We start from the raw sequence: 27,738 nt of genomic DNA, 5'->3' as shown, positions 1-27,738 counted from the left end.
TTTGAAAGCAATTTGTCCAAGAAAAGAAAAGAATCCTAATTTGATAGTGAAGTTAGAGAATCAGGGAATTTATACTCTGCACAAATAGGGGATGTTAATCAACGCGACGCAGGAATCGCTAAAAGCATGAAAATGACCCGGAATAATGTTGACCATACATATGGGGTAATAATAAGGTCAACAGTAGCTTCAGATATATTTATATTTACTAGAATCGAAAAAAACATTGATCAAGTGTTGAACTGATTCACAAATACGTTAAACTGGAGTAAATTAACCAAATTTGTGGTATGAACGCAAAGGAGGAATACTCCAAAAACAAAGACAGGTTAAGTCCTTTCTCTCCTAGCCGACGATTCGAACCAAAAATGCTCTATCACGTTGTAAACTAGAACTTAATGACATTGAATTGTTGATTACCATTTGTGAAGCATTGACAATAGTCGCTTCTGCTAAAAAGCCAGTGAAAGAACTGTTTTGTAATTTCAAGGCTTTCCATACGAAACACATTAGCTGGTGTTTATTATGATCGATATAAGTAATGGAAGACATTATACAGCTTCACTTCAAGTTGTTTTCGAGAATAATCCCATGTCCATTTTCATTTCATTAGATTTTTTAAACACGTTGTTAATTTGAAAAATAGTTGTAGTTACCTTATTGCTAATGAAAATAAATTTTCACAAAAAGCGGGAATGAAAAATATTTGGTATGGTCTCAGGATTTAAGTAGCTGAACAATATGTGTTTTAAAAATCGATTTAGCATGCGAGACATTTTCCAAATCGAATTTAACACTGACGTATCCTTAATATCAATAGCTGATTCATCTGCTGTCTAAACACATGTAAAACCCCGCGAACACAAAGAACGTTTAACAAGTCGTAACCCAATTGAAAAGAGTTATCAGAAGACCAAATAAAACGACGTAGTCTCACAAGGGGATGCAGAAAATTTGTAATACAAACATCGACGTTTATGGTCTATACACACAAGCCATCATCACAGTGACACACTCGTTATTGTGTCGTCGGGGTTGGAATATTTATGCAAGAATTATTTCAAAAAATTCATAGAAAATCTTTTACATACCCATTATACATTACTTCATTCATTAACAGCTGAAAAAAAAATTAATAAAGAAAATCCTTAAATAAACCACACTTTTCTAAAATATGCGGAAAATAAAGTTTTCTACTCCGTGCAGTAGATTTAATTTAAATAATAACATTTGCAAAATTGTATTATGAACATATTGGTAAAGAAAACTTGCCCATGATAATGCGAAAATGTCCAATTCACTTAAACTACGCTTTAGATCGATAATTGTTATGAATAGTGGGAATATTCAATGCAAAATCCTTTTTTCATTTAAGATTTTATACTTTTATAGTATTAATTTCAATATACGAGTAATTCTAGAAGTGAAGTTTTCTATTTTAAAACATCTCTCAAACAAATTTCTAGCCCTATCAACCCTTAAACTGGTGTGATATTAACCAATGCCTTTTTTTAACAATAAGTTTCAATAAAGTAACATAAATCATACATTCCCGGTTTAGGGGGCTTTTGGTTTTATATTATCATACAAAGATGCCGAATGCTCCTTGGTGGAGGCTAAATTCAGATCATAATTAGTGTTGATTGCTTTATATCTATAGAAGTTTTTGTTTAAATTGACACATCTTAGCTCAAAATAATTTTACTGAAGATTCTAAGATACTAAATAATATTAAGGATGGGCATCAAAGAAACAATTTCTTTCACAATTTCAGAAGATTATAGAAAATTAGTTATCACGATTTTTCTTCTCCATAATTCCATCATATTATAACAAAAAACAAATTACCTTTCCAGAATGAGACGCCATTTCACTGATTAAATGTAAACCATTGAAAGTTTTTGTCGATAAAGTTCGTTATAATTTTCTTTGGACGTAAAACAGTGTGACCAACACATTCACAATAAAATTTTGTTGTCCTGAAAAAAGGAACCAAGTCTAAATGTTGGTATAATATATAATACCACGCCTGTTTAATTGTTAGAGAATATATTTTGCTTTTTGATATTTCCTAAAAGGAAGAAAAAAAGTTTTAAAATGACAGGTCATAAAACCAGGTATAAGTTTAAATAATAAAATCCATAATACAAACCCAAAATATAGTTTAGGTAGTAGGTAGTTAGTTCTCTCCGATCCTTAACATTGGGAGGACATATCTCCGAAACTTTAATAGAATATCTTCCAATTTGATAACATATTTATTTTTTTTTTAAATACACCATTAAACATAAATAAATTTAGTTTTTTAGAAATTGGGAATCATAAGCAGTTAATGAAGATAAAAGTTCAAGTTAACTACTTAACAATACTCCAAAAGCTGTCGATCCAAGAAGCCCCTCAATATCAGACATACAATTTTTCTAATGTAATAAATTGATAAATCAAATGTATATTAATGGAAAATAAATAAAAAAGTCATCGCACTAGCAAGAAACTATAGCACATTTTTTACCTTTAGCAATCAGTAAATATTAACAAAAATCTTAATTTAAAAAAGAAAATGAAACAAGAAAAGTATCAAAAATTTCATTTATTTAATAATTTTGTGCTCATAATTTTCTGGCAATTTTCATAATAATTGGTTTAAGAAATATGACCTCAAATGACATAAATTGACGTCCATTGAAGCCAATCGCAATAGAAAGCTTTTGACAATTATTAACCTACTGCTACAGAACATTATGCAGGGCAGAAGAAATCTTGTAACATAAGAGAATGGACAAATCTCAGCGTCGCGTAGGAGAATTGTTTCATGTTGCGAGGGACAGAGACGCATTTAAAAACGTGGTCGCTAATCTTTAATAAAAAGACGGAATGAGAAGAAGAAGAAGCCAATTGACGTCTATTGTCATTTGAAGTTGATCGCTATTTCATGATGTATATTGACGTCGATCGATGTCAATCCACGTCATCTCATGTCATTTGGCCAATGGGATCATATTTTGGTTGATTTAATTAATTTTTTCCTAATAATGCCCAAAATCTCTTTCCTTTCGGCACATCTACACATTTTTTTTGTAAAAATGCCCTAAAAACGATAGATGCACGTTGATTTAAGAAGACGAAACATTGTTTGAAAAAATTAATAATTAAAATTGCGAAAATAATTTTTTAATATTTGTTTCCCACACTATAATTGATGCCGTTACGATTTGCTTAAACCAACTTTTTTAGCTATAGAGATTGTACTTCTTAGACTTGCGCTGATTCTTGATGAAGCCCTATCTTTAAAAATTTCGTTTAATGAAGATGTGGAATAGGTTAATTGAAATTGCTATGAGTTTTTTATAAAAACCGTATTACTAAATCAAACTTCAATTAATAATTTAAAAATTAATTATTAAGAATAGTCGTGATAATGATAAAAGAATAAATGCAGGGTTTTAAGGTTTAGCAACGGAGACGTATGTATTCTTCGAAGGTTGAATTGAGAAAATTATGTGACGAAAGTTATGATAGCTTCGAAGGGTTCGAGCATGCACAAATGAATCGTATGAAAATAATTTCATCCCATAGGGCGCAATGTGTGAGCGAAAGCTGTATAAAGAGTTACCTACTCAATACTGTCAATCAATTAATTTTAAACTGTTTTAATAATAAAATAAACTTTTTTCAATATTCCATCTATTGTTTTCTTTTGATTCACCAATTTCTTCATATTTTTCGTTCGATTTTTAATTTCCCCAGTCGGAATGTGAATTATCTTTTGGATGTGCCGCTGGGCCTTTATACCACAACGGTTTCAATTTATTTCCATCCATCCACATGCGATTGATTACAGATTAGTTCAGCAGCGTCCAAATACATTATATTTATGAGTATAGTTCGAAAAATTTTATTCGTAACTCTCCTTTGAACTAAGAGCAAGTAGCTTATTTAATAAAAACTTCGTTCGTCAGAGGATTCAAACCTCCGATCTCCGTGTTAATCACTTCGGCAACCTTACCAACTTTACTGTTACGGCTCAATACAAGTTTCGACAAGATGTAGGTATGTGAGAAGCGAAGCCATTATAAGAGAGTGGTATCAATTATTTAAGTCAAGAAAACACACTTTCATAGCATATGGGACTAAGAAGTAAATAATTATAGTTTAAAAAAACTAAACAACACGCTTTTAAAGCACATCAAACATATTTTTTTAAAACACCTTAGCTTAAAACAATAATAAATGAAAAATACTAGTATTATTGTGAAAAAAGCGTGGGCGCCGAATATAAGAGAAGTATGTAACAAAAATTATTGTTTTAAGCTTATTTTGAAAATTATTATCAACTTTTTAGTTTAATGAACTTCAAAGCATGTGTTTTAGTTTTTTTAAACTATATATTACTACATACATTTAAATTGTGAACCGCTGTGTAAGTTTTATTTTTTCATTATTGTCAATGTCTTCTGGATCAGTCAGTATCTGTATTTTACTAAGGTGAATATTTTTTTATTTGAAAAAAAATCCATATTTACACCTGGTCGTTGTTTATTATTCAAGTGCCATCTAGCGACCCTAGATAAACATAAAAATCCTAATCTGATCGTAGGGTATTATTAAATGAAGTTAAACTAATTAAAAAATATAAAAATGAGTATTAATATTACCATAATAACAATAAGCTATTATCATTTAGTTTTTGTGCATAATTATGCGAGGAAATCCAATATACACAATGCGAGAAAAGTATTCATCAATTTCTAATGTCTTTCAAATGCGTTTTTTAGTGTAGACTAAAAAAAATCTAATGGGACGATATCGGGTGATATAAAGGTCTATTCCACTATTCTCATTCTTCTGCTCAATATATTTGGGATTGATCTACCTAGAAATTAGCAAATGATGTAGCGCATTATCGCATTGTGTATATACGAGGTCTGGCTATTAAATAACGAGACTGGTTACGAAAAAAGGTTTTATTATAAAAATTATTCTACATTAAAATGCTATCCTTCAAAAATATTCCCTTCCCCTCGCTACACACCTTTCCATACGTTTTTTTCTATTGATCGAAGCAGTGCTGGAAGTCTTCTTGGGTGAGCGCTTTTAGGAACTCTGCCGTTTTTTGCTTTACTGCTTTCATCGCCTAAAATCGGGTCCTTTTCAAAGCAGGTCTTTTTCTAACCTTTCTAACCGTTTAAGGAAATCTGAGCAGACCCGTTGATGCAAGAGCTTTTGGTCATGAGTCAGATATTTTGTCACAAATTTCGCACAGACTTTTGTCATGTGTAATTTCTTGTGTAATTTTTTCTAACCGTTTCTGTATCAGCATTTACAGCCTCGGCAATTATCCGGATGCTCATTCGACGATCTGTACGAACAATTTGGTTGATTTTGGTCATTGTTTCTGAAGTTGAAACAGTCACAGACCTCGTATTCTGCTACCCAAATTGTTGGCATATAGGATATCAGGAATAATTGAGGTCAAATCATAATTTATTTAGTAAAAACATACCAAACTTATTTGGTAGGATCACAGATGATGAATATGTATCACTACTAAAAATCTGTTTAAGAATAACTATAATTTGATGATAGGACAATGCGGTATACGTGGTATAAGAAAACCAAAGATAACTTTGGAGGTTTAGGAAGGTGAACCACTACCAAAACGAATATGAAGCTTAAATCAATGTTTTTATAACGAAATTTGGAGAATATTGTTAATGTAAAAAATATATGAATTCAATTATTTCATATAATAATATCCTTCACAAATATTTTTTGGGTAACACCTCTGAATATAAGCTATCGTCGCCAAAGTGTGACATATCTCGACACATATGGCATTTAGGGCATAAATTAAGCGCAGAAAATCCGAGTAAACCGCATGAAGGTGGTGTACAACCCCAGCAATTTGCTATCATCTCTCTCTGTACTCTTTATCTTCGTCGATAGATTGATGATACCACTACTCTATCCGGATCACGATAAATTACTTTAATTGAAACCATTTACTAGCTAATGTGTTTCCCTCATACATATACCCTTCCATCATTCGATGTTTGCTGCTGGTTTTGCGAATATTTGAATTTTAATGTAAACGTTAATCGAGCAAATCATAATTTCCGGTTTGTATTGCATCCAAAAACAAATTAGAAAAACATTCCGAACGCGTATTTTTATTATATGTTCATGTATAATTTGTGTGAAAATGTATACAAATTTATGATATTCATTAAACATTTCACTATCCTTAACATATATTTAGTTATTGTGAAAAATGTGGAATTTACTCTTCTTTTCTCGCTTTTCCATAATGAAAATGAGTACTAATTGCATCACAAAGTAATTTATATTAAAGATTTGGAGGATTCATAAAATTTTGAATCATACGTATCTCGTTGTTGTTTTGAAATCATTTACTTGAAGGACTATTACCAGATTTCTTTTCGGAATTTGTTCCTGTAGGAAAAAACTTTCATTATCAAAATAGACAAGAGTTTGTAGATGAAAAACTGTATCAAAGATTAAGTTCAGAATTGATTTGAGTTCAAAAACAACAGTCGGAAGCCCAGTATAACTTTTGTCGGACGAGCTTGCACAGATATTCACTCGAAGAATAAACACACTCAACTCGCAAGAATACTTTTATGTATATCTTACAAGAATGGAATCCAAAGTAAGGAACAATTTTCTTATCAAGTAGTTCTGAATAATTTGATGAAAATTGAGAAATTTGAGCTTAGAGCTGGCATTGAATGTTTGCTTTGTACTTATCTAAAGAAAGACACATATCGGCCAAGATTACCTCAAGTATTGTTCAGACAAAATTAGGATCACAAGAAAATTCAACAGCTCTTCTTTTGTATGTTATTGTCCCATGAGTGTTTTTCTGGTAACAGCGTAATCAGGATAATATAGATTTCTCACAAAAACTTCAATATGTCTAACGGCGACAAATTTTAAATTCGCCTCTTTCTTTTGGATTATGTTCTTCTTGCTAGAATATTTTGGTTGGTGATCTAGAATTTGGTTTTTGTTTAGAAATTCCCGACGTTTTGTTACCATAACTTCATCTTTAGAATCATCAGAGATATCGTGTTTGATAACTTGGATGTGGTATCTGAAAAATTCGGTCACCATAAAATTTTTTCTCGGTGAGTTGGTCTACTTCTGAAGATAGATTGTATAAATGAGTGTTTAGTTCAAGAAATTCTTACCTATGTAAAAAGCTTGTCTACAATCTCCTTTGAGGCCAATTATAAGTCCTTTTGGGATTAGATAAAGATCAAGTATTTAAACTCCAAATTGTACATTTATTCGATATTTTATTTTGGGCAAACGTCATTAATCTTGGATTCTGATTCAAATTTAATTGTTTGATTGTAGTTGGTATTGAAGATATATGAAAAGAAAGAATCGGGCTATGCTATAAACTACTTCATATAATTTTGGAATTACCTAAATATTAGTTTTTTTAAAAAAAGGACCTTCGTTTCTTTGTCGCATGCGATTTAATATTATGGTACTGAGTTTTGGCAACTAATTTTGTGCTGTAATTTTGTGTTTCTGAGGCTATAGTCCAAAATCAAATTGAAAACAGTGAACCCGTAGCAGATGTTGTTGTCTAATCATCTTCTTTTGGTTATGAATGTGGCGAATACCTAGAAGGAAACTGAAGATCTAGTTCTAATTTAAGTGATCAATATAAATCCTTAGAGCTACATTACGTATGTAGAAGCTGCGTTAAGCAATTACCGATTGTGTAAAGAAACTATCTTAAAATTTTGTATATCGATGGTTTGGAAGGACCCCCAAGTCATCAAGAAGATTTATATTTTTGTTATGTAATACTGAAGAATAGATGAAAACGATATACCAGAAAAAATATTGACTGAATTAGACGAAATTAGTGGAAAATAAGTTCTCGTATATTAAGATTCTGGATTGTAACATAAGAATAAAAATCATTACTTCTGTAATCACCTAGGAATAAAAGTTTGTGACCTAACAGAAGGAAAAAAATTACACCTAGTCCAGCTAAGTTGTGTCTTTTTCCAGCCATTACAAATAATAATTATCGATTTTCTCCTCAAAATAGGCGTATACGTATTCGGCAAGGTCCTCGTCTGATGACAAACTCTTTCCTAAAAGTGAAATTCCAAGGTTAGAAGGCAGGATGATTACCGAAGTTTGAGAGGATGCGTTGTCCCAATGGAAGAATACCACTTTCTTCTTCTTCAAATGCTGTCTATTTTTTATAATTTTTTCCTTTACCTTATTGAGCATTGACTCGTTTTAATCTCAATTTTTGGTTTCATCTTTTTGAAATTAGTCGATGAACACAATTCCATCACTTTTTCGGCTGATGAAACCGTCTTTGCCTTTTCCGGGACAGGTTTTCCCGCTGCAATCCATTGTCTTAACTATTTCAGGAGTAAAGTGGCGGATCCCGATATTTTTATGCTGAGGTCATAAGTGACCCTCATAGATTACTATTTAAGCAATTGTAGTGAAGAATGAGGAAAACATTAAACTATTAAAATGAATCTGAAAGATGGATTTTTGTGATTAGTAAATCATGCATCGTAATAATTATTTGAATTTTTCTCTGTTTCTCTGATAATAAATTGTTACCAAGTCGTCCACTGTTATACACCGTGAAGCCGGTCCTGTTCTATTATATTGTCGAAGTTCAAAGTGGCGGCTATTTTTTATATGGCGGCTAATTTTTTTGTGATCTGTTTACATTATGTTGTGACTGTCTTTATAGAGACAATTTCTAAGAAAAACTAGAGATTTTCAGTAATCGAATATTCTGTAATGTGATAATACGAATTAAATTAGGATTAGAAGTTAGTAAATAATTTGATATAATCGGGATACTGAAAAGTGAACCAAACAACGTATTTAATTAAATAAGTTTGTGGAGGCTTAGATAATGAGTATTAGTGAAAAGTTTAGTGTATTTAATGTTAATTTATAAATGAGTTATATAAGTAAGATACAGCGAGAAAATAAATCCAAAACTCAAAATATAGATATAATAAATAAAATAACAGGCTATTTCGAAATATACCCCCCAAAAACTTTAACTCAAGCCTACAAAAAATTCTCTTTATTCTATTAGTTTGTTTACATCCGTTAACATCAGTTTACCAAGATTAGTAATTTCGATTCCTTTATAGGAATTAATACTTGCATCTCCAATAAAAGTATCTGGAAAATCGTAAAAAAACTCTTTAAATCATTGTTGGCAAACAGGACATTAAGCATCAGCGACTATAATACCTCAGATAATGGTTCAGAAACGCTGAACACCGGCTGTAAATCAGGTCTGAACGATCATCGAAATGTTTTAAAGCTCTCTTGCGACTTCGCCGATTGCTTTCTGATATATGGCGATATGGGGGGCGCCTTTTTGACTATAAATTGCCCGCATTACGGACTTAGAGGAAAACCGTAGAATTTTATCTACTAGAATCTTGATCGCCAATTATAAAATTCGTTTTAGTAAGCTCCTGGTAAAAATGAAACGATAGAAATTTTTAACAGGTTTCAGAATTTATTATCAGTTCGGACTCATATGCAAAGAAAATATGCAAATAATTTTGACAAAATCGTAACTAAAATCTCGAAATATGCAACAAAATATGCAACGTGAAGAAACCAAAAATAATTAATAATACATAAGATTCATTATTAGGTATTATTGAATATAATTTTGTTGCAACATGTTTATCTAAATTCTGGGCTTTGAAAGATTGTCTTATGTCCCTCATTAAGTGTAAATTTCTACATAGAAAAAATATGTTTTATGTCGATGATCTAAGTAATCAGCATCACATGAATTCTTCACTTAATACTAGTAAATTTTTTTGACATTGAATGGGCTTACTAGGCTTAATAAATCGTTGATTTAAATTTTCTATAAGTTGCACTAATTTTTCACAAGTGTTGAAATTGTTTCAATGATTATTCTGTATTCTTATAATAAAACTACAATTTTGGCAAAATTTTGGATTGAAGAAAACGAGGAATGTAAATTCTGGATTTATTACTTAAAGGACGGTTTCACGGAGGTCCTTTTAAATTCACTGGTAAATTCCGCCAAAAAGTGTCACAGGTTAGGTTAAGTTAAATCTCAGTTATTAAAATCTGTTACGTGGTTTTATGCTGGGTAAATAATTTATTATGTATTTTACAATGCTTAGTTTATAGTTAGGGCGTGCGTCAACTAGTTATTTCAATACCCGCCATAAAACTTTATGTGCCAACTCGTGATCGTGGTTGACATGAAGATTAAACAACTCGTGATGGAAAATTATGCAGCTCGGGATTTCAATTATGAAATGAAAAACAAAAATAATGTACATTTACAGGGTATTTCAGTAAAAAATATTTTACATTCATAACAAAAAGTACAGTATTTAAAAGTGCCATTTATGTTAAATGTTGCAGAGGTTTTTAATCAGTTTAAATTTATTCCAGATCCAAATTTCATTATGTTAAATCATTGTCTAATAAAAAGATTCTCCTCGATCAGTTTATAAAATATATAAATTTAGGTTAAGTAACATAACCTAACCTAATCAAACCTAAATTCAGAAATTCTAGGTTTTTTAACTTTTAATATGATTAGAGGATTATTTGAAGGGGTCGCATGAAAATGATTGATCATAAACGTGCTTGAGAATATCTAAAGATTCATGAATAACTTCATTTCACTCGAAAGATCCATAAAATCTTCTGTGATTTCAATTTTTTTGCAATAAGGGGTAGTTTACCCCTTCCAAAATATAAAAAGCCCAGTTCGGCACACGGAAGATTTCGTAGAAGAGGGTAAGTTTAGTATGAATTTTCATGAAAATCGAGATTATAAATGTCTTTAAAAAAAACTTTCAATATTATTACCCTCAGGAAATAATGGTCTTCGGAGGGATGTTAAAATCTAAGATTTTTAAATTTCTTACGATTAAAGGTAGTTTTCACCTCTAAAAAGTAAAAAGCGCCCTTCTACATAGGGTAGATTTTGAATAAGGGGGTAAGTGAAGCTTAAATCGAAATTTTCGCACATCGATTAATAAAATTACATAATTTTAACGTTTTTTATCGCTGGTTCCTGATCTATGTTTACAAATTAAGAAGACGCTGTCAATTAATTTGCACCAATGTTTGTCTTTGGTTTGTTACTGCTTAATATGTTTGTCGATGGAATAATTAATGAAAGTGTTGATTTGGTTATTGAAGACTGTGCAGTTATAGCAACTTTGGAACTCCTACCTAAAAAATCATCTCAGCAGTACGATATTACATATACCAATTTCCTGATGTAAATTGGAAAATATCGGAGGAAATTTGACATGAATCTTTCAAGTAAGACGACTTTAGTTATGAAAAAAAGTTATTATAATAATTAATATTTATTCTATTCCTTACAAATGATTTGGAAAGTAATAAACATCTAATTTTTATAAGAGTAACGAACCGACCGTGAAATCTTTTCTATCTACATTCTTTCTGGTGCCCCCTTCTAAGCTTTTAGTGCGAGGGTGAAATTAGGGTGTCGTTAAATGTATTAGGATATTAAATTATCATGACAATGGCACAATCAGGGGTCCCAGTGATAAATACACTGCAAACATACGGCCCTTTTTGGCCACAGGTTTTATAAGCGCAATATGCTAACAAATTTTAGAAACTATGAATAATTAAATAAACATCGAGAGAGAAAAATAAGATGTACAATTTATTGGATAAATTATGTTCTTCGAATATATAGATAAATACGGATATACTTACAATTTATCATCTCCATGCAATATTGACAAGAACAAAATTAAAATTTTTGTCGTTCGCCATGAAATTGATCCCTATAAAGTACTTACAAACAGATGATAACAGACTATTTCTACAAGGCGCAAACCAATTTGTTAAATGGCAGAAACTAGTCGTTAAATATGTGGAATAAAGAATTTAGGAACAGTTCCAAATTGCAAATCCTTTTTGCCTGCTCAACCAAATGTAGGATGTTGAGCTGTATAGTCGAAGTTTGCGGAATATTTTACTGTAATGAAACTGGCTAAAAAAATTGGTCTCTTACTGCTCATGGGTAGTTGGTGCACAGTAGCACTAGGAAGTGAGGTATCAATACATTTTTGCTCGTTACACTCTGTAAAGACTAACGTCAAAATGGTAGTAAGTAGGAGCTCAAACCAGCTTGTTCTTGTCTTGTTATAGTCTGCCAGAATTACAGATTAAAGCCCAATAAAAGGAATACTAAATATGCGGCTATAACTGAGCAAAAAAATATTACATACAACGTACAAATAGATGAAATAGAAACATTAACGTACATTGGAATGGTAATAAACAATAAATCCTAGCGTTGAAATATGAGCAAGATTGATTAAAGCGAGAGCAAAATTCAAAAACAAACCTTTACAACTATTATCTTAACCTTGATTTGCGTATGAGGACGGCACGATGTTATGTCTTTTCTGTGCTCTTGTATGGCGCAAGGACACGGACTTCTCTACAAGCAACTTCCTCACTAATACATAATGCAGCTAGTGAGAAATTTCTTCAAATAATTACTTAGGTCGGAAACTATTCGGAAGAAGAATTATGAAAATTGTGTGAGAGCTAAAGCGACATCGGTAATAACCTTAGGTTACGTTAATTAAGGTTTTTGAGCAACAACAATAGAAGGATAGGTAGGCGCAGAACGTTGTGGTTAAAAAATCTTCGTCATCGATTCGAGAGGTCTAGAACTTAGCTAATCCGCGGCAGAAAATAAAGCGATGATAGTTGATAGCCAGCATGGGAGCTATTGGTCACGGCACGGCGTTGAAGAAAGAGTTCAAATTTTAATAGAAATATGTCCCTTTCCTTCCACCAATATCTAATTGCAAAAAGAGATATTTAGGGAATATACTTGGGATCTGTATGCTCTTTCGTCAGTGATTGAGTGCAGTAATTTTAGCGAACAGTGACAACGTAATTTGAGAACTTTGAATTTTTAAAATTAGTTGTTCAAAATAAAGTGAAGAACAAAGCTTTAAGTAGCCAAAGTCGCGAAATTGCGAGCTCAATGCTACAATTTTTGACAGGTTGAGCTCGAAGGTCCAATAATTACATTAATCGATGACAAGATTCTTACTTTATATTGAATCCCTAGTTGATAAAGGAGAACTAGGGTGATTTGGTACACCAAATAAAAAAAGAAGTGAAGTAAATAAAATACATTGTTATATACAAAGTTGACGAACGCATACCGAAAAGGACAATTTACAATATGGACAAAAATCCAAAATAATAGAACAATTCCAGAAACAAATGCTTTATTGTCAAAAAATTGTTACAATTAGTAGACAAAACCTTGTAAAAACTCAAAAACAAACATTAAAATAACTAGATTAAGATACAAAACAAATAAAATTTCAATATACAGAAGAAAATCATAATGAGTAATAAAATTATAGGTAATGGTCATAGATAAGTCGTATATAAGTCCATAGCAAGAATTGAACAGAAAGCAGCATGCCCGAAATAAATTAATTATTAGGATAGAAGTCGTTTACAGAGTAGAAGGCACTTTATAGTAAATATGCCTTCAAATTATTGCGGAACGTGGGAAAAGATGATAATGACTTGATTTCAATTGGCAAATGAAAATACCGTTTCCTATGTGTCAACAGATGACGAAGATAGTGCAGATGAAGAGTGCTACTTATACGGAATTTAAATGAATGCTGATAAGGTAGTGAAAAATGGAGCTGGTGCATCAAATGATTCGTTGGCGGAAGACGTATGTGTGTGAATTTTGTTTAGAAAAATAAGATTTTTATTACTTAAATAATAAATAAATAAAAGGGTTGTTCCAAGGTACATAATAACATGTACCTCCGAAAGCGATGTAATCAATAGAAAGCTTGTGTTTTCATTTCAAAAAAATGTTTCAAGGTTCAACAGTCTGTCCTACATTTTATGACTTTTATCAAATTATTAGGATATAAAAAATGTACAGAAAAATATTTCATTTCTAAATAAAGAAAAATTTTCAATTGAAATATCGTTTTGAAACGTCTCATTGATATTTATCCGACCATATTTATAATAATAAATTCCTCCCAATCATTTTAATTATTAAGTGCCTCGATTCTTTCCACACAATTGATACCGTGCATTTTTTGAAAACAGGGGACGATTTAATGCAATTATCGAAATTAGGTAGATGTTTATGGGTGTACAGGGGTCGTGACTTAGCATGCACTAACTAGATTATAAGGGGTGGTTTCCGTTTTGTTAGACTAAGTATGGCAATTACACGCTTTTGTTACTAAATGTAATATTGGACAAATGTTGATAATTTATTGTTGGGGTATTATAACGATAATTATTGTCGTCTATACGAGATAACTTGTTCAAATTCAAAATCACTATTGGTAAAAATAATTTATTTACAACTAACTTATAGTCATATACGTTTTATTTTGTTACAGGTTGTGGTCCAGGTCACGCTTTATTAGGTAAAACTAGAAGACCTAGGACAGCCTTCACATCTCAACAACTTCTAGAACTTGAAAAACAATTTAGGCAGAACAAATATCTTTCGAGACCTAAGAGATTTGAAGTGGCAACTAATTTAATGTTGACGGAAACACAGGTATTTGTCTATTACGTATTGAGGTACTTTTGAACAATCAATTGAATTCTTTTTCTTAATACACTATCGGTTAAAAGTTTAGTCTACCTTATAGTTTACGTGACCCAACAAATATTTAATATTTATATTAAAAGAACATATTTACGAGGTGTTTCAAAAAAAGATGAACCCGTCTCTAGGATAGATGAAAAACTGAAAAACATTTGAGTTTTGCTCAGTAAAAAATTTTTACATATTTTGTACGATTTTTCCTCAACTACTGGCAACATTGTGATTAAATTTTATACGAATATGTTCTAGAATCTGATACATCTAATGAATTTGTTTTTATGTCTGACTCTCATAGAGGGCGCTAGTTACACGGTAAGTACCAAGTAGTATTAAACATAACATTTATTGAGCAAAATTTTGTGTGAACTTAAATGTCATTCAATTTTACAGCAAACTACTAATGTCTCCAATAGCTAAGTGCTCACACTTATTTAATTTATTATTCGTTACAAGAAACGAAGCCCCCAGTACCATTTTTTTAAATGTATCCGATTTACCGATGGAGTCTAATTTAAGCGACAAAAAATTTCCAATTTACATAATGCTTACTAATTAATAATAATTAATAACTTTATTAATACTTTATATACAAGTACCGGTTACTACTAATTTTGAAATCAAAATATTCCGAAAACGGAAAACACCGTATCAATTTTTATCAAGAGTACTTTTTTGGTGGAAAATTGTATGATGTTCAAGTTTACTTAAAATTTTGCGTAATAAATCTAATATTGAAAAAGTTATGTTCAATACTACTTGGTTCGAATCGTGTAACTAGCGTCCTCTACTAGAGTCAGAAAGAGACATAAAAACAAATTCATTAGATGTATCAGCTTCTAGATCATATTCGTACAAAATTTAATTACAATGTTGCCAGTAGTTGCGGCAAAATCGTAAAAAATATGAATAAGTTTTGTTTTTCCTCAACTTCCTTTATCTTGAATACGGATGGCGTTACGAAAATTTTTTACTGAGCAAAACTCAAATGTTTTTCAGTTTTCTATCACCTTTTTTTGAAACACCCTGTGGATAAGAATATAGTAATAATAAAACCAGTGTGTTTTTTTACATACTTGAAATTCTGATTAATCGATGTAATCCCCTTTATTATTTGGTGCACAATTTTGACATTTTATTTAAAAATTTCGACAAATAATCGTCGTTTATATGAATAGTCCAGAAATGTGAGTGGAAGTGGCACTTTCCCGTTCAATTTGTTCCACAGCAACTCAATCGGATTGAGGTCCGGCGAGAGTGACGGCCAAATCATTACTTTCCGTACACTTTTCCTTACCAATTTTTTCAAATACTCTTTATACGGTTTCGAGGAATTCTTGACATGGTTGTCATGCTGGAAGATAAATTTTCCGCCGATCAGGCGCTTGCCAGAACGTATTACATATTCCTTCAATATTATTCTTAGTCTTCCTTCTTCCAAATCCCTATAATTTTCACCAGTTCTCCAGTCGCCCTTTTTCCAAAACATTTCCAAATTATCACTAAGCTTTCGCCGTGTTTTACAATCGGGATTACACTTGTATCTAGCATACATTTTCTCTTTTGACCTGAGCGCAAGCACTCTTTTAGATCCATACTGCCACCTCTTGATTTTATTTTGACGTTTTAAAAGGGTTTTTTTACTGCCACAATTCCAAAAAGACCAGTCATCACACCTATGATTTTATCACAGCTTCTAATATCTCTAAGAATCCTATCTCTACATGAGCTCTATGGATTATGTTAAATTTGTCCCGGATTATTAAAGTGACGTCTTGCAAAACTTTTCCCAAAGGACTATTTTTACATAGAGCACACGCTATATTTCTGTAAATAAACATTTTGAAGCGGTTTAAAAGTGGAATAAGCTGTGCGTCCACCAGTGATTCCTGCTGACGCTACTGCCAAAGCTAGTTTTCCCTGAGTCCTTACTTTTGCTAACATCAGACTAGGCATGAAAGTCTTGCCGATTCCACCTGGAGCATCCAAAAAATATTTTTTTTTCATTAAAACGAACACTGTACATACCACGATTGTAATATGTCAGCCGATCAACTTATTCCGGTTTCATTTCAGTAATTTACTATTTAATTCATTTACATCATACGGCTTTCACAACGCTACTTCTAACGGATCCAATTTATTATGTGAATTATTCCTTTTTGATGCAGGAAAAGCAAAATCAGTTAATTATTTATCGCAAATTTCGTGGATCTTATCATCAATTATGTTAAGTTCATCGTTGTATATATCATCACTATATGCTAATCCTAATTCTCATTACGCTTTCTGTTTATTATATCTTAACATAAATCATTACGAAATTTATTCTATAACTCTAAGGGATCAGATAGAAAATATAAGGATAATAGTAAATAATTCTCTTGATTTTGCCCGGATATAACAGCATCTGACATGGTATTTGTCCAATGTTCATCTCTCTCCAGTAAATCTAAAACCTTGTAAGTGCCTTGATAAGTTTGTAAAATAACACCATTAACGCTCTTAGACCACGCAAACCTATTGCAGTAACATTCAATATCCTGCCGACGTCTTCTTCTATAAAATGAATATCTTTCCTTTTCATAATTCTGGGGTACATCTTGATATAAAAGGTTTGTTGCCAAGATCAAAGAACGCTGTAAGTGTCGTTGATGGTCGCAGGATGATGTTACATACCCTAAATCCTTCCTTGATAAATGGACTATCCAACACAAAAAGAATTTTTCAATTCGAACAGTAGTTTCTGAGATTAGTGCGTTCAAACAAATAAAAAAACCAACACTTCAGCTTTATAATATTAGCATAAGTTTTGTTTTCACTTTGCCCAGAGCTTTGTCAGATGAAGCTGCTCATTGGTCATTGTTGACCAGATTATAATAGACTAAATTCCTTGGTGGGTATTTGAATTCAATTAATTTAAAAAAAAAATCTGCTCAGAACATGTTTTTTTTTCATTACAATTTACATTTTTTTATTTCGCAATTTATTTGATTTGTTGTAGTCTATGAATTTTTTAATAATCTATGTCAACCGTTAAAAGGTCATTTCTACGGTCTCAATAAATTAAATTCTTTGTTTTATTATGTAGAAGCTTCGGTTCGTTGAACAGACTATAACTATTATCGGATATTCGAATAAAAAAACTTGCTTTCCAATTACGCAAAGTAAGAAAAGTTCAAACATTAAAATGTTATCAAGTATGCAATAACCGAGGGAAAATGCGGCAGAAATTTGATAAACGACCGTCATATTTGGAGCTGTTAGTCAAGCTAATCGTGAATTATAACTTCTGTCTGTTTGTTTGATGTTGTTCTTAACTCCAGCCATAACTCTTAGGAGAAAGAAAACAGTTTTGATACAAAACGGAATCTCTAAGTATATAAAATATTTTATATACTTGTATCAAGGGACGCCACAACGAATTATATTTAATAGATAATATTATTAATAACATTTGACAAATATCTTATGCATTATTGAAAGTATAACAGTACGAAGGTTGTCTGAAAAGTTTCCGACTTAACAAAGAAGCAAAAAAATTTGTCTAATTTTGAGTTTATACATTCAATTTAGTGTTTCCCAACTTCCCAAATTTCAGTTCAATCGGAAACCGGGAAGTTGATCAAATTTAACTTGCAAGATTTGATTACAAACAAAGGGATAGGTGAAACTATATAAAAGCTTGTGAAAATCTTTTAGTACAGAGGTGGTGCACAAAAACATTAATATCCCTGTAAACAGAGTAATATTCCCATTTTTGAAACAAGATTAAATAAACCTTTTGAAAAACTACAACAAACAAAAAAAAAGGATTAACATTGAAATTATCACATTCGCATTTTCTATTACCAAATTCGGTTTCCATTTGGACACGATTGAAAAGACGGTGGGGTGTGAGGAGTGCACGTGCACGAGCACACAAGAAAATTCGATCTGCCGTTTGAGTCCTAGAGATGAACAAACATACGAATTATTATCATTAAGACAAAACGAAAAACCATCAGCAACATCTAAGATCGAACAAAATTAGCAAATGTTCAATATTATATAAAATAGTGAACAAAAATTGATGATGGAACAGATTATTTTTTCTAAAAATGAGTGAATTTTTATTAATAATTCAAGATAATTTAAAAAATGCGTATTTTGAATTTTCCACAAAAAAGCCTTTTAATTTAAGAATGGTTAGGTTAGGTTAGGTTAGATTAGGTTAGATTGGATAAGGTTATGTTAGGTTAGGTTAGGAGACTATGGGATTGAAGATACCGTCTTTATACTTGCAAATGTGCGCTCGATATGATCGAATCACCGTGCGCTCGATGCACGCATTCGAAAAGACTATGGTAGTAACTCAAAACAACACTATTAAATGTTTTTATACACATTGGGTTTGACTTGATAGAGCATTTAACTGTCATAACATTAATCGGGAGACAACTTCTATAGTAGATTGCTAAAAATGTAATTATTTTATGTTAGAACTAATCATTAGTCGTACAACTATTTTGTTCTAGGTGAAAATATGGTTTCAAAATCGACGTATGAAATGGAAACGCAGTAAGAAGGCACACCAAGAAGCGAAGTCATCCAAAGATTCGGCCGACAGTAAATCCCAAACGAATCTAACTTCCGTAAATCCTCATAATAGTTACAAATCATGTTCCTCCATATCCAGTCCCGAAACCTCAGCAGAATGTCCCATTTCTCTAGAAACCATACCGGAATCGAGAAAAAATCCAGACAGCGAATCTCTTTATCGACCATACGTCGTTTAAGGGTGTTGTGAGAACAACTATTTTTGTAAATATATCATAATTTCGCTCAATGTCGATAGATGAGATACCATAAAGCGACTCGTATATAATTGATTTATAACACTAAAAAGGTAACTACACACCTTAACGAAGAACTTATAATGTGAATAATCATTGAAGTAACTCTTAGTAAAATCAAAAGTTTATTCAAAAAATTTTGTACGCTGATAGAAATCTAACTATTTTTTCAAACAGAAAAGCAGTTGATAAGCACTAATACAATCTTATTTAAGATGACTTCTCGTCCACAGATGGAACTGTTGCAGTCATTTTTGAATGGATATTTGATAATAATATTAATTATTGCTCATCTAAAAAGCCATTATGCAAGGGATGCAAATTTGCTCAACCGACGGAATAGAAATTTTTATACAATTTAGTTGATCCAAAAAACCAATGGATATATACATTCATTGAGGATTCACAAACCACATATCACTCATTCTTTCTTCACTAGGATCACTTTAATATCCAGGAAAAAAGAGTTGAAGTGACGCAGTTAACGTTTAAATAACCAGAAGTTGATAAAGAAATCGTATCTTTTTCACATCATGCACCAAACTCTCCGATTGTGTTTGAGTTTCAACAGTTTGATATCATAGTAACAACAACAAATTCTACAGAGGGTTTTAATACTAATTCTTTAATAGTGTCAACCAAAAAGAGCTAGCAAAACGTCCAGCAAAAAAGATCACAAGAAGATCGCTAGAGGAGAAAGAAGCAAGAGAAAAAAGCCATTTGCGAGTGGATCAGAAGATCAGAAAAATAACCCAGAAGATTAAGAATGAAAATTATTTTGCGCATAAACAATTTGAGTTAATAGATCCGCTTCATAGCAGATCCCTAGAAGATTAACAATAAAGAAAGAGAAGAATCTGCTGATTTTCATTAAGATAAACAGTGTCTTGAATAAATACAACTTTAGCTAGTAGATCTCTTTCTTAAATCTATCAGATAAATCTCCCAGAAGATTGAGAAAATAATACGAAGAAGAGTACTGGATCTAATTAAAAGAGGATCTGCTGATCCTCAGAAGAATAAGAATTGTTTTGCGTATGAACAGCTTAAGCTAATGGATCTGATTCATAGCAGACTAAATTCCTAGAAGATTAACAATAAAGAAAGAGAAGAATCTGCTGATTTTTATTAAGATGAACAGTGTTTTGAATAAATACAACTTTAGCTAGTAGATCTAGCTAGTAGATTGAGAAAATAATACGAAGAAGAGTACTGGATCTAATTAAAGAGGATCTGCTGATCCTCAGAAGAATAAGAATTGTTTTGCGTAAGCTAATGGATCCGCTTCATACCAGAGTATATTCCTAGAAGATTAACAATAAAGAAAGAGAAAAATCTACTAATTTTTATGAAAGTGAACAGTGTTTTGAATAAATACAAGTGGATCTCTTTTTTGAATATATCAGATAAAAATTTCCAGAAGATTAAGAAAATAATACGAAGAAGAGTAGAGGAGCCAATTAAGAAATGATCTGCTGAGGTAGATGATGAAGAAAATAGAAAGAAGTTGGTCTACTTACGAGAAAGCCTACTGAATCCCAGAGGGGGAGTATTCATCCGTAAATATGAATTATTATAATAAATTTGAAGGGTGTGGTTTGCTTAGATTCATTGATGTTGATGATAGGTTGTAGTAGACATTGTCCATGTAGAGAGGGATCTTCAGAAATCATACTCAAAATTTGAATATATTGATACGGAAATTTTTTCAAAAATATCAGTGGTTTCTTATGAAGTTTTTAATAGAAACATGACATAAAAAAGAAAAATTGCATGGAGTAATTATATTAGAAGTCTAAAGAGAAAAGCCGGGAGAAACTACAAACGTGACAAAGAAAGTAATTAAGAGATTAAATAGAAAAAAATTGGACTGTTGCAAGGTTGAAAAGTTGATATTAAAGAGTAATAAAGTGAAACGAGCAATAAATTATTTCTACGTTCCAAAATTTTTATTGTCATGCCAAAGAAGTTTGAGTAAATTTTGAAGTAATAGCGAAACAATCTATTTTGTTTTCATTATCACGTTAAGGTATGTAGTAACAATAATTTTCAGATATCAAAATTTCGAGAAATACATATCCTCTAACATCATTATTTCAAACAATCATTATTTCACAAGAAGTTATTAACAACAAAGTAGATAAGAAATTTGTTGAAAACTAACATCCTCTTGTTGTTTTGAAAGTAAAGGATAATTCCCATTCAAGCAGTAGCGATCATAAAGTCATACGTCTACCAAAGCAGCAACATTTTGACTTTGTGTGCAGTAGACATCTATTACATTGGATCCACCGGTACTCGTTTGTAGTCTAGCTATTGCTAAAAGGTGCAATTGGCATTAAAATGGACGGTGAAAAAATTGAAATATTTTGTGAATACGCCAATCACATGATACGAATAATACAATTTGTTTGAATTGCATTGAAGCTTCATTACTGCACTAACATTTGAATTTGTTCACTAACAACTAGAAAATATGAACAAAGAACGGCGTTTCTATAGAGATTAAAAAACTTTTGTAAATAACGTTAACTGACCTTAGAAAGAACTAATGTAAATTCGTTGTCGAGTATCTACCGGCATCTGTAGAAACAATAGGTTAATGATTACTGGAAATATGTATGTATGGATTTTGGGGTATTGTATACACAAAGGATCTATTGTGTCCCCCTTTCTTGCTGCGATACTGAAGAACCCATTGTTTAGAGCTGATCCGTAAGCCCCACTCCTTTTAAAAAGTCTAGAATGTGGGATGGCTGTAATTGCCACAGATCTTCGTCGTCTATTTCAAGCGTTCCTAAGTGTAGTGCTCTGGAGTTCCTTAGTGTTTCACACTTCAAAAGAATGTGGATAGAGGTTTCGTTCTATGAGCAATAAAATCTACACGTTTTAGAGTCTTCAGGAGTTTGTTGAGGCAACAGGACTCCTGTTAGTATTCGAAGATTGCTCTTACTTAGGTTGATACATTCAGCAGATTTTCCCTAGTTATAGTTTCCCAGAAGAGTCTCTGCCTGTTTCAGCCACTATTGTCCCAATAATTGTTTTTTTCCTATCGGCCACCTTCTTTTCAAGTGTTTTTCCATTGTTCTGTAACTGAAACCACAGAAGGACTCGAGTCTGCCTCCGCTTTTTCGAGCTTATCAGCTATTTAGTTTCCCTTTGCTCCCGGAATCTATTGTAGGATAACTTTCTTTTTTTATCTAGCTCGTTTAGTTTTTTTAGGCAATCCCAAATAAGTTTGGATTTTATGATGATCATCTCCTGTTTGCGATAGTTCCTCTGTAGGTTAAACTAAACACATTTTTCAATTGCATAAATTTCTACTTGAAAAATGCTTGGTGTGCTACCCAAGCTTTCGGAGTGTTTGGTTCTAGGCCCCTATTCCAGTTCCGTCTGCTGTTTTAGATAAGTCCATTTACCATTTAATGGCATTTCTGTTCATTTTTTGTATGGTGTTTTCATCCCACTTGCTTTCACATTTTATTATTGAGGTAAAGTTTTTCTCAAAGCTAAACTTTTTCAATGCAACGTCCTTAGGCATGTTCCAGGGTATTAGACATATACATATACCTCAAATCTGAAATAAACAATTTTCTCTCAATCATTACTATTTTCATCTTAGAGTGAATCACAGTGAAAAATGTTAGTGTCAGTTATTGAAGGAGAGCGTTCTTGTGAAAATTTTACTTTTTCCAGAGACAAGGTTTTGAAAATAGAGAAACATAATTGTTGTCTCATTAAAGAAATTTACCTTGTGAATCAGGGCTTTACACCTTTGGAATCGAGAACCTGAGGTAAAGAAAAGATATCAGTGAAAGGTATTCAATAAAATTATTTGTAAAGCTTTGACAATAATATTTGCCACCAGTACTAATGCTGGCTGCATTAGAAGAAATATCTAATAACAGTCGCTGCAAAATCCGATTTCTAAGAACATAGAAGAAGTGCGTAGGGCAAACCCAATAAACCAAAACGTGTTTTCCTTTTTGGTGTCGATTTAAAAAAACGGTCTATAAGGATTAAATTAACTTTAACCTCACATGTTGGATTAGCAGAACCGTAGTCAAAAAATTATAAAATGCAGGCTAAAACTTGACATTCCTAATTATTTGGTTATTGTAGGTAATAAGTTAACCAAGTTTTATAATAATTTATTTTTAAAATCATAAATGGCAGGGCATAAAAAACCGTATAAAAGAGTGTGATATTTTTTATTAAAAACAAGTTTTTGAAAATTAAATATAACTATATTGTAGATTACGATAACCAGGAACTATTTTTTCTCTATTTACAAAAACGCTTCATTTATCTTTACCAACTTTGATGTATCTTAGTTATCTTTTGTATAGATATGTATTTCTGGATATTCATATAAATGAAAAAATGAATGAAATTTGTAGCATACTGTACAATATATGTAAATAATATTTATTTAAAATCCATCAATTGAGGTTGTTATTGGATCTCTTAAGTTGTAAGTACTACCTCATTATTTTTTACGTGTTTCAATGTAAATATTTGAGGTTCCTAGACAGAGATGGACTCAGAAAATAATAATGCCGCTCCGTCGATAAACAGACAAACCAAAAATAGACAACGAAATTTTTTCATTACTCCAATAGATGGAAAAACTTTGGGGTAAAGTAAAAGTTTTTATGTCGACATTTAATTTTAAAAAATCCGATTGAAACATCAAGCAATCGCAAACAATAAGAATTGAGGTGATCACGTTTTCGTATGCTTGTTAGCTCAATATTATGAGGTTGTAATAAGGTATCAATAAGAACGTGAAAAAATAAGCTTTTGAGCTATTTTCTCTAGATAAATAATTTATAACTTTCAATACAATTTTAAGAAATAACTTTATTCTGATTCTAACTCACGTGTACATCAAGTGACAGCAATAGCTGACTAACAACAAGTCGATTGTCTTAATAAATGAAGGCTCGTCTCTTTTTTGTGACTTATGGCACCACAACGACAAAAATATTGGTCATTTTATATTAATAAGTTGTGAAAACTTACAACAAAGATCTTAATAAACTAGTAGTTATTTAGAAATCAAACCATTTGACTGAAATACTGATCTGCCAGGGATAGTATCCATATAACATGTTGCACGGAACGGAATAGACAAGGGTGAATTTGTATCGAATTTCAATGAAAAACTCTACCACTAACATCAACTAAATAAAACAGATAGGGTAGGGCTGTGGTGATTACGGAAGCAACATCATAAATGTACGCTCATCACTTTCGTGAGAGTGAACACTAGCTGACCTATCATAAAGCTTAGGACCTGCAACAATATGTTCTAAGCAGGACGAGCTCACTATTATTTTTGACTGGAGGAAACGATTCTGGAACAACTCGGTAGGAGAATCTGGAAAATTGGTAAACGGGTTTTCCTATAGTTGAATAGGACTCCCACCGAATTGATTACGTCGTTATCTAATGAAAACCTTTTGATAGTAGGGAAATACTATCAGTGGATAATTTTGCAAAAGGCTTATTTGGAAGCTCATGGACTGCAATGGATTCTTAATCTTAATACTTTGAAAAAATTACAAACAGAACAAGTTTGGAAAGACTTTTGAAAATCAGATAATAATCATGGGCAAAAGTTATTGAATGTAACTTGAGATTAAGGCTAATGTAATCTCATGTGGGTTCTGTGCAGCAATTATAACGCAAACTTATTTAATGTAACAGTAACAACAGCCCTATGATAACAAAACTATAGATAAACGTAAGTCATAACAGTCTTTCGAGACTGTAGATGGTGTGAAAGTAATTTAATCTTTCTTCTCCTATTGTAATACCGTATAAACTAATAATTTGAAGCAGATTCCATGCACAACAACACAAAACGTTTAGTTTCGTTTCGGCAAAGCTCATCCGTACGGTCAATAGGAATAACTGTGTCCACTGGAACGTCCAGAATCCTTACGTCTTCACTGAAGAAGAATTAAACTTGCTTGGGGTATGTGTATGTGTATGCGGGCAGGTATTCATGCGAGTGGTCTCGTATGTCCGTATTTTTTTGAGAGTTACGTGACAGGCCAAAGCTATTTGGAAATTTTCGAAGATTCACGTAGGCAAATTGACAAGGTCCAGCATTCGCGAGCATTCGTCATTTCATGCACTACACTACGCGTTATGTAATGCGAGAGTACCTTAATGTTTCTTTTGGAGAATGGATTCGTTGAGTAACTCGTACGGTCATGTGACCAGACACCCTGTGATTTATTCCTGTAGGACCTTCTTAAGGACAGCGCTTTTGCAAGGGGACCAGGCACTCTTCCCGACATTCGAACTGCAATTGAATAAGAATTTGACACTCTTCGTGGATAGCTTTATATGCTTCTCTGTTGAGAAACGTTACCATAAATGCATAAATTTGAATACTTACAATAACCCTTTTTCGAATCCCTTGTGTAGTTTCTTGTAATAAATTCAATTTGACGCTGTTTTTTTGGTCTCTTATTAAACAAATACGAAGGAATCGTAATCTAGAGCAAAATTCCACATTGAGTTTGTCCGACTCTGTTATACAACACTGGAACGGGTTTCCGATTGTTCAGGATAAGTGTAAACTATCATCTTTCATCGATGTGTAATATTAACAATCACTCTAGTACATTTCAAAGCCTTCTCTTGTCTTTACCGACAGTGTCGTCGGACGGGAATCTGTATTTGAAAAAATAATAAAAGGTAGTTGTTGTTTAAACAAAAAAATTCACTATGAAAAATTATTATCCATCTAGATCTTCATTTTGACATTTTAAAAGATATCAATCATTTCATCACAAATATCTCGCTTCCTATTTAGTACATTTAGATCCCTAGCTAATTTTTTAAAGATAGACAATAGTGAGTAATTTAAGCAAGAAGATATCTAATACTTTTACTTGGTTATATCTTCTAGATTAGACTTTTACTAAGAAAACAAATTCGTCATACAAATGTTTTGCAGAGAGCTATGAGACCGTATTATTGGCGACAAAAGCTCGGTTTATTGGGATGTTAATTTTTTTAACAGAATAAATAAGACTCAAAATTGATGTTCAACAAATCCCTAGTTATGCCATTCTCAAATATAGAAAAAAGTAAACAAATTAACAGCGTGATTTGCATAAATAATCAAAAAATATAAGTTGAGATTTAATTTAAGAATAGTGGCAGTTTATTGAACAAGTCCGTCTCTGTTTTTCTTTTTAAGATTAAAGGTAATTAATAAAAAATTTAGGAAAACGTACGTTTTTTATTAATTTTCAACCAATGAACGTTCCAGATTGATGTTTCCAAAATTGCCTCGGTTAGTAACAAGAAATGAATGGTGGTCATTTAGAACATTCAATTCAATTGTAAAATACATTGCAAAATACATTATAAATATTATGCAACATTATTATCTTTGTTCTACATAAAGTTTTGTGGTAGAGACATTATCAAAATTTTACATCTTAAAAATCAATTTTCTCTGTTACGATTGCACCAAATTTGTAAAACTATATATTAATAAACAGAGTATTAAAATCTCTTTCCAACAAGGTGCCACACGACCCTTTTTCTTATTGAAAATTTTCGAGGGGATGCTTATAATTCAGAGGTGGTGCTGGAGGGGGATAATATTTTCTCACTGTAAATTGTCAATTTATGAATAAAAATCGACGTGTTTCAGGTTTTTCCCCAACGCTAAAATTGAATTCATTACATACATATGGACCGCATTGTATATTTCCACCAGATTTATGAAATTGATAACGTATTTGATTTGATCGGATTTGGAAGATTAAACATAATCCCAATTCCAACTATGTTGATATAATATGACGCGATATATTATAGATTATAATTATATTTACAGATAACAAACGATTTAGTCAAAATTAAATTATCACTTGATTAAAAGGGGATTTACTTATTTATTAAATTATCCCCATATTTTTGTTTACTACCATCATTATCTATAACCTTTGTTTTGCATTAAACCGATATTGTCAACTGCTGAACTTTTCTAAAAATAATTTAACACTACTCACATTAAAGTCAGTTTAAAATACCCTGTATATAGTTGCTTAATGCTACTACTACGAATAATACCTCTAATACTACTACCAATACTACTGCTAATGTTACAGAGTGAGTCACTTGAATTTTTGATCGTAAAAAATGAAAGTTTTGATATAATTG

The 27,738-nt window shown here is 31.7% G+C and overlaps 1 protein-coding gene across 1 annotated transcript in view; it reads left to right on the top strand.

The window, feature by feature from the left end:
* Window positions 1-26,780, top strand: part of LOC130445743 (homeobox protein Hox-A4) — a 65,874-nt gene extending 39,094 nt beyond the window's left edge. The window contains exons 3-4 of the mRNA XM_056781585.1: window positions 14,496-14,659; window positions 19,225-26,780. Of these exons, the coding sequence (XP_056637563.1) occupies window positions 14,496-14,659; window positions 19,225-19,485 (425 nt within the window). The 3' untranslated portion in view covers window positions 19,486-26,780. The remainder of the gene's footprint in view (window positions 1-14,495; window positions 14,660-19,224) is intronic.
* Window positions 26,781-27,738: the final 958 nt, after the last annotated feature.

The sequence above is a fragment of the Diorhabda sublineata genome, chromosome 6 (genome assembly GCF_026230105.1).
Source record: "Diorhabda sublineata isolate icDioSubl1.1 chromosome 6, icDioSubl1.1, whole genome shotgun sequence".
In the NCBI taxonomy this organism is placed as follows: Eukaryota; Metazoa; Arthropoda; class Insecta; order Coleoptera; family Chrysomelidae; genus Diorhabda; species Diorhabda sublineata.
Note: the sequence above shows the minus strand (reverse complement) of the source record. Positions and strands in the feature narration are given on the sequence as shown.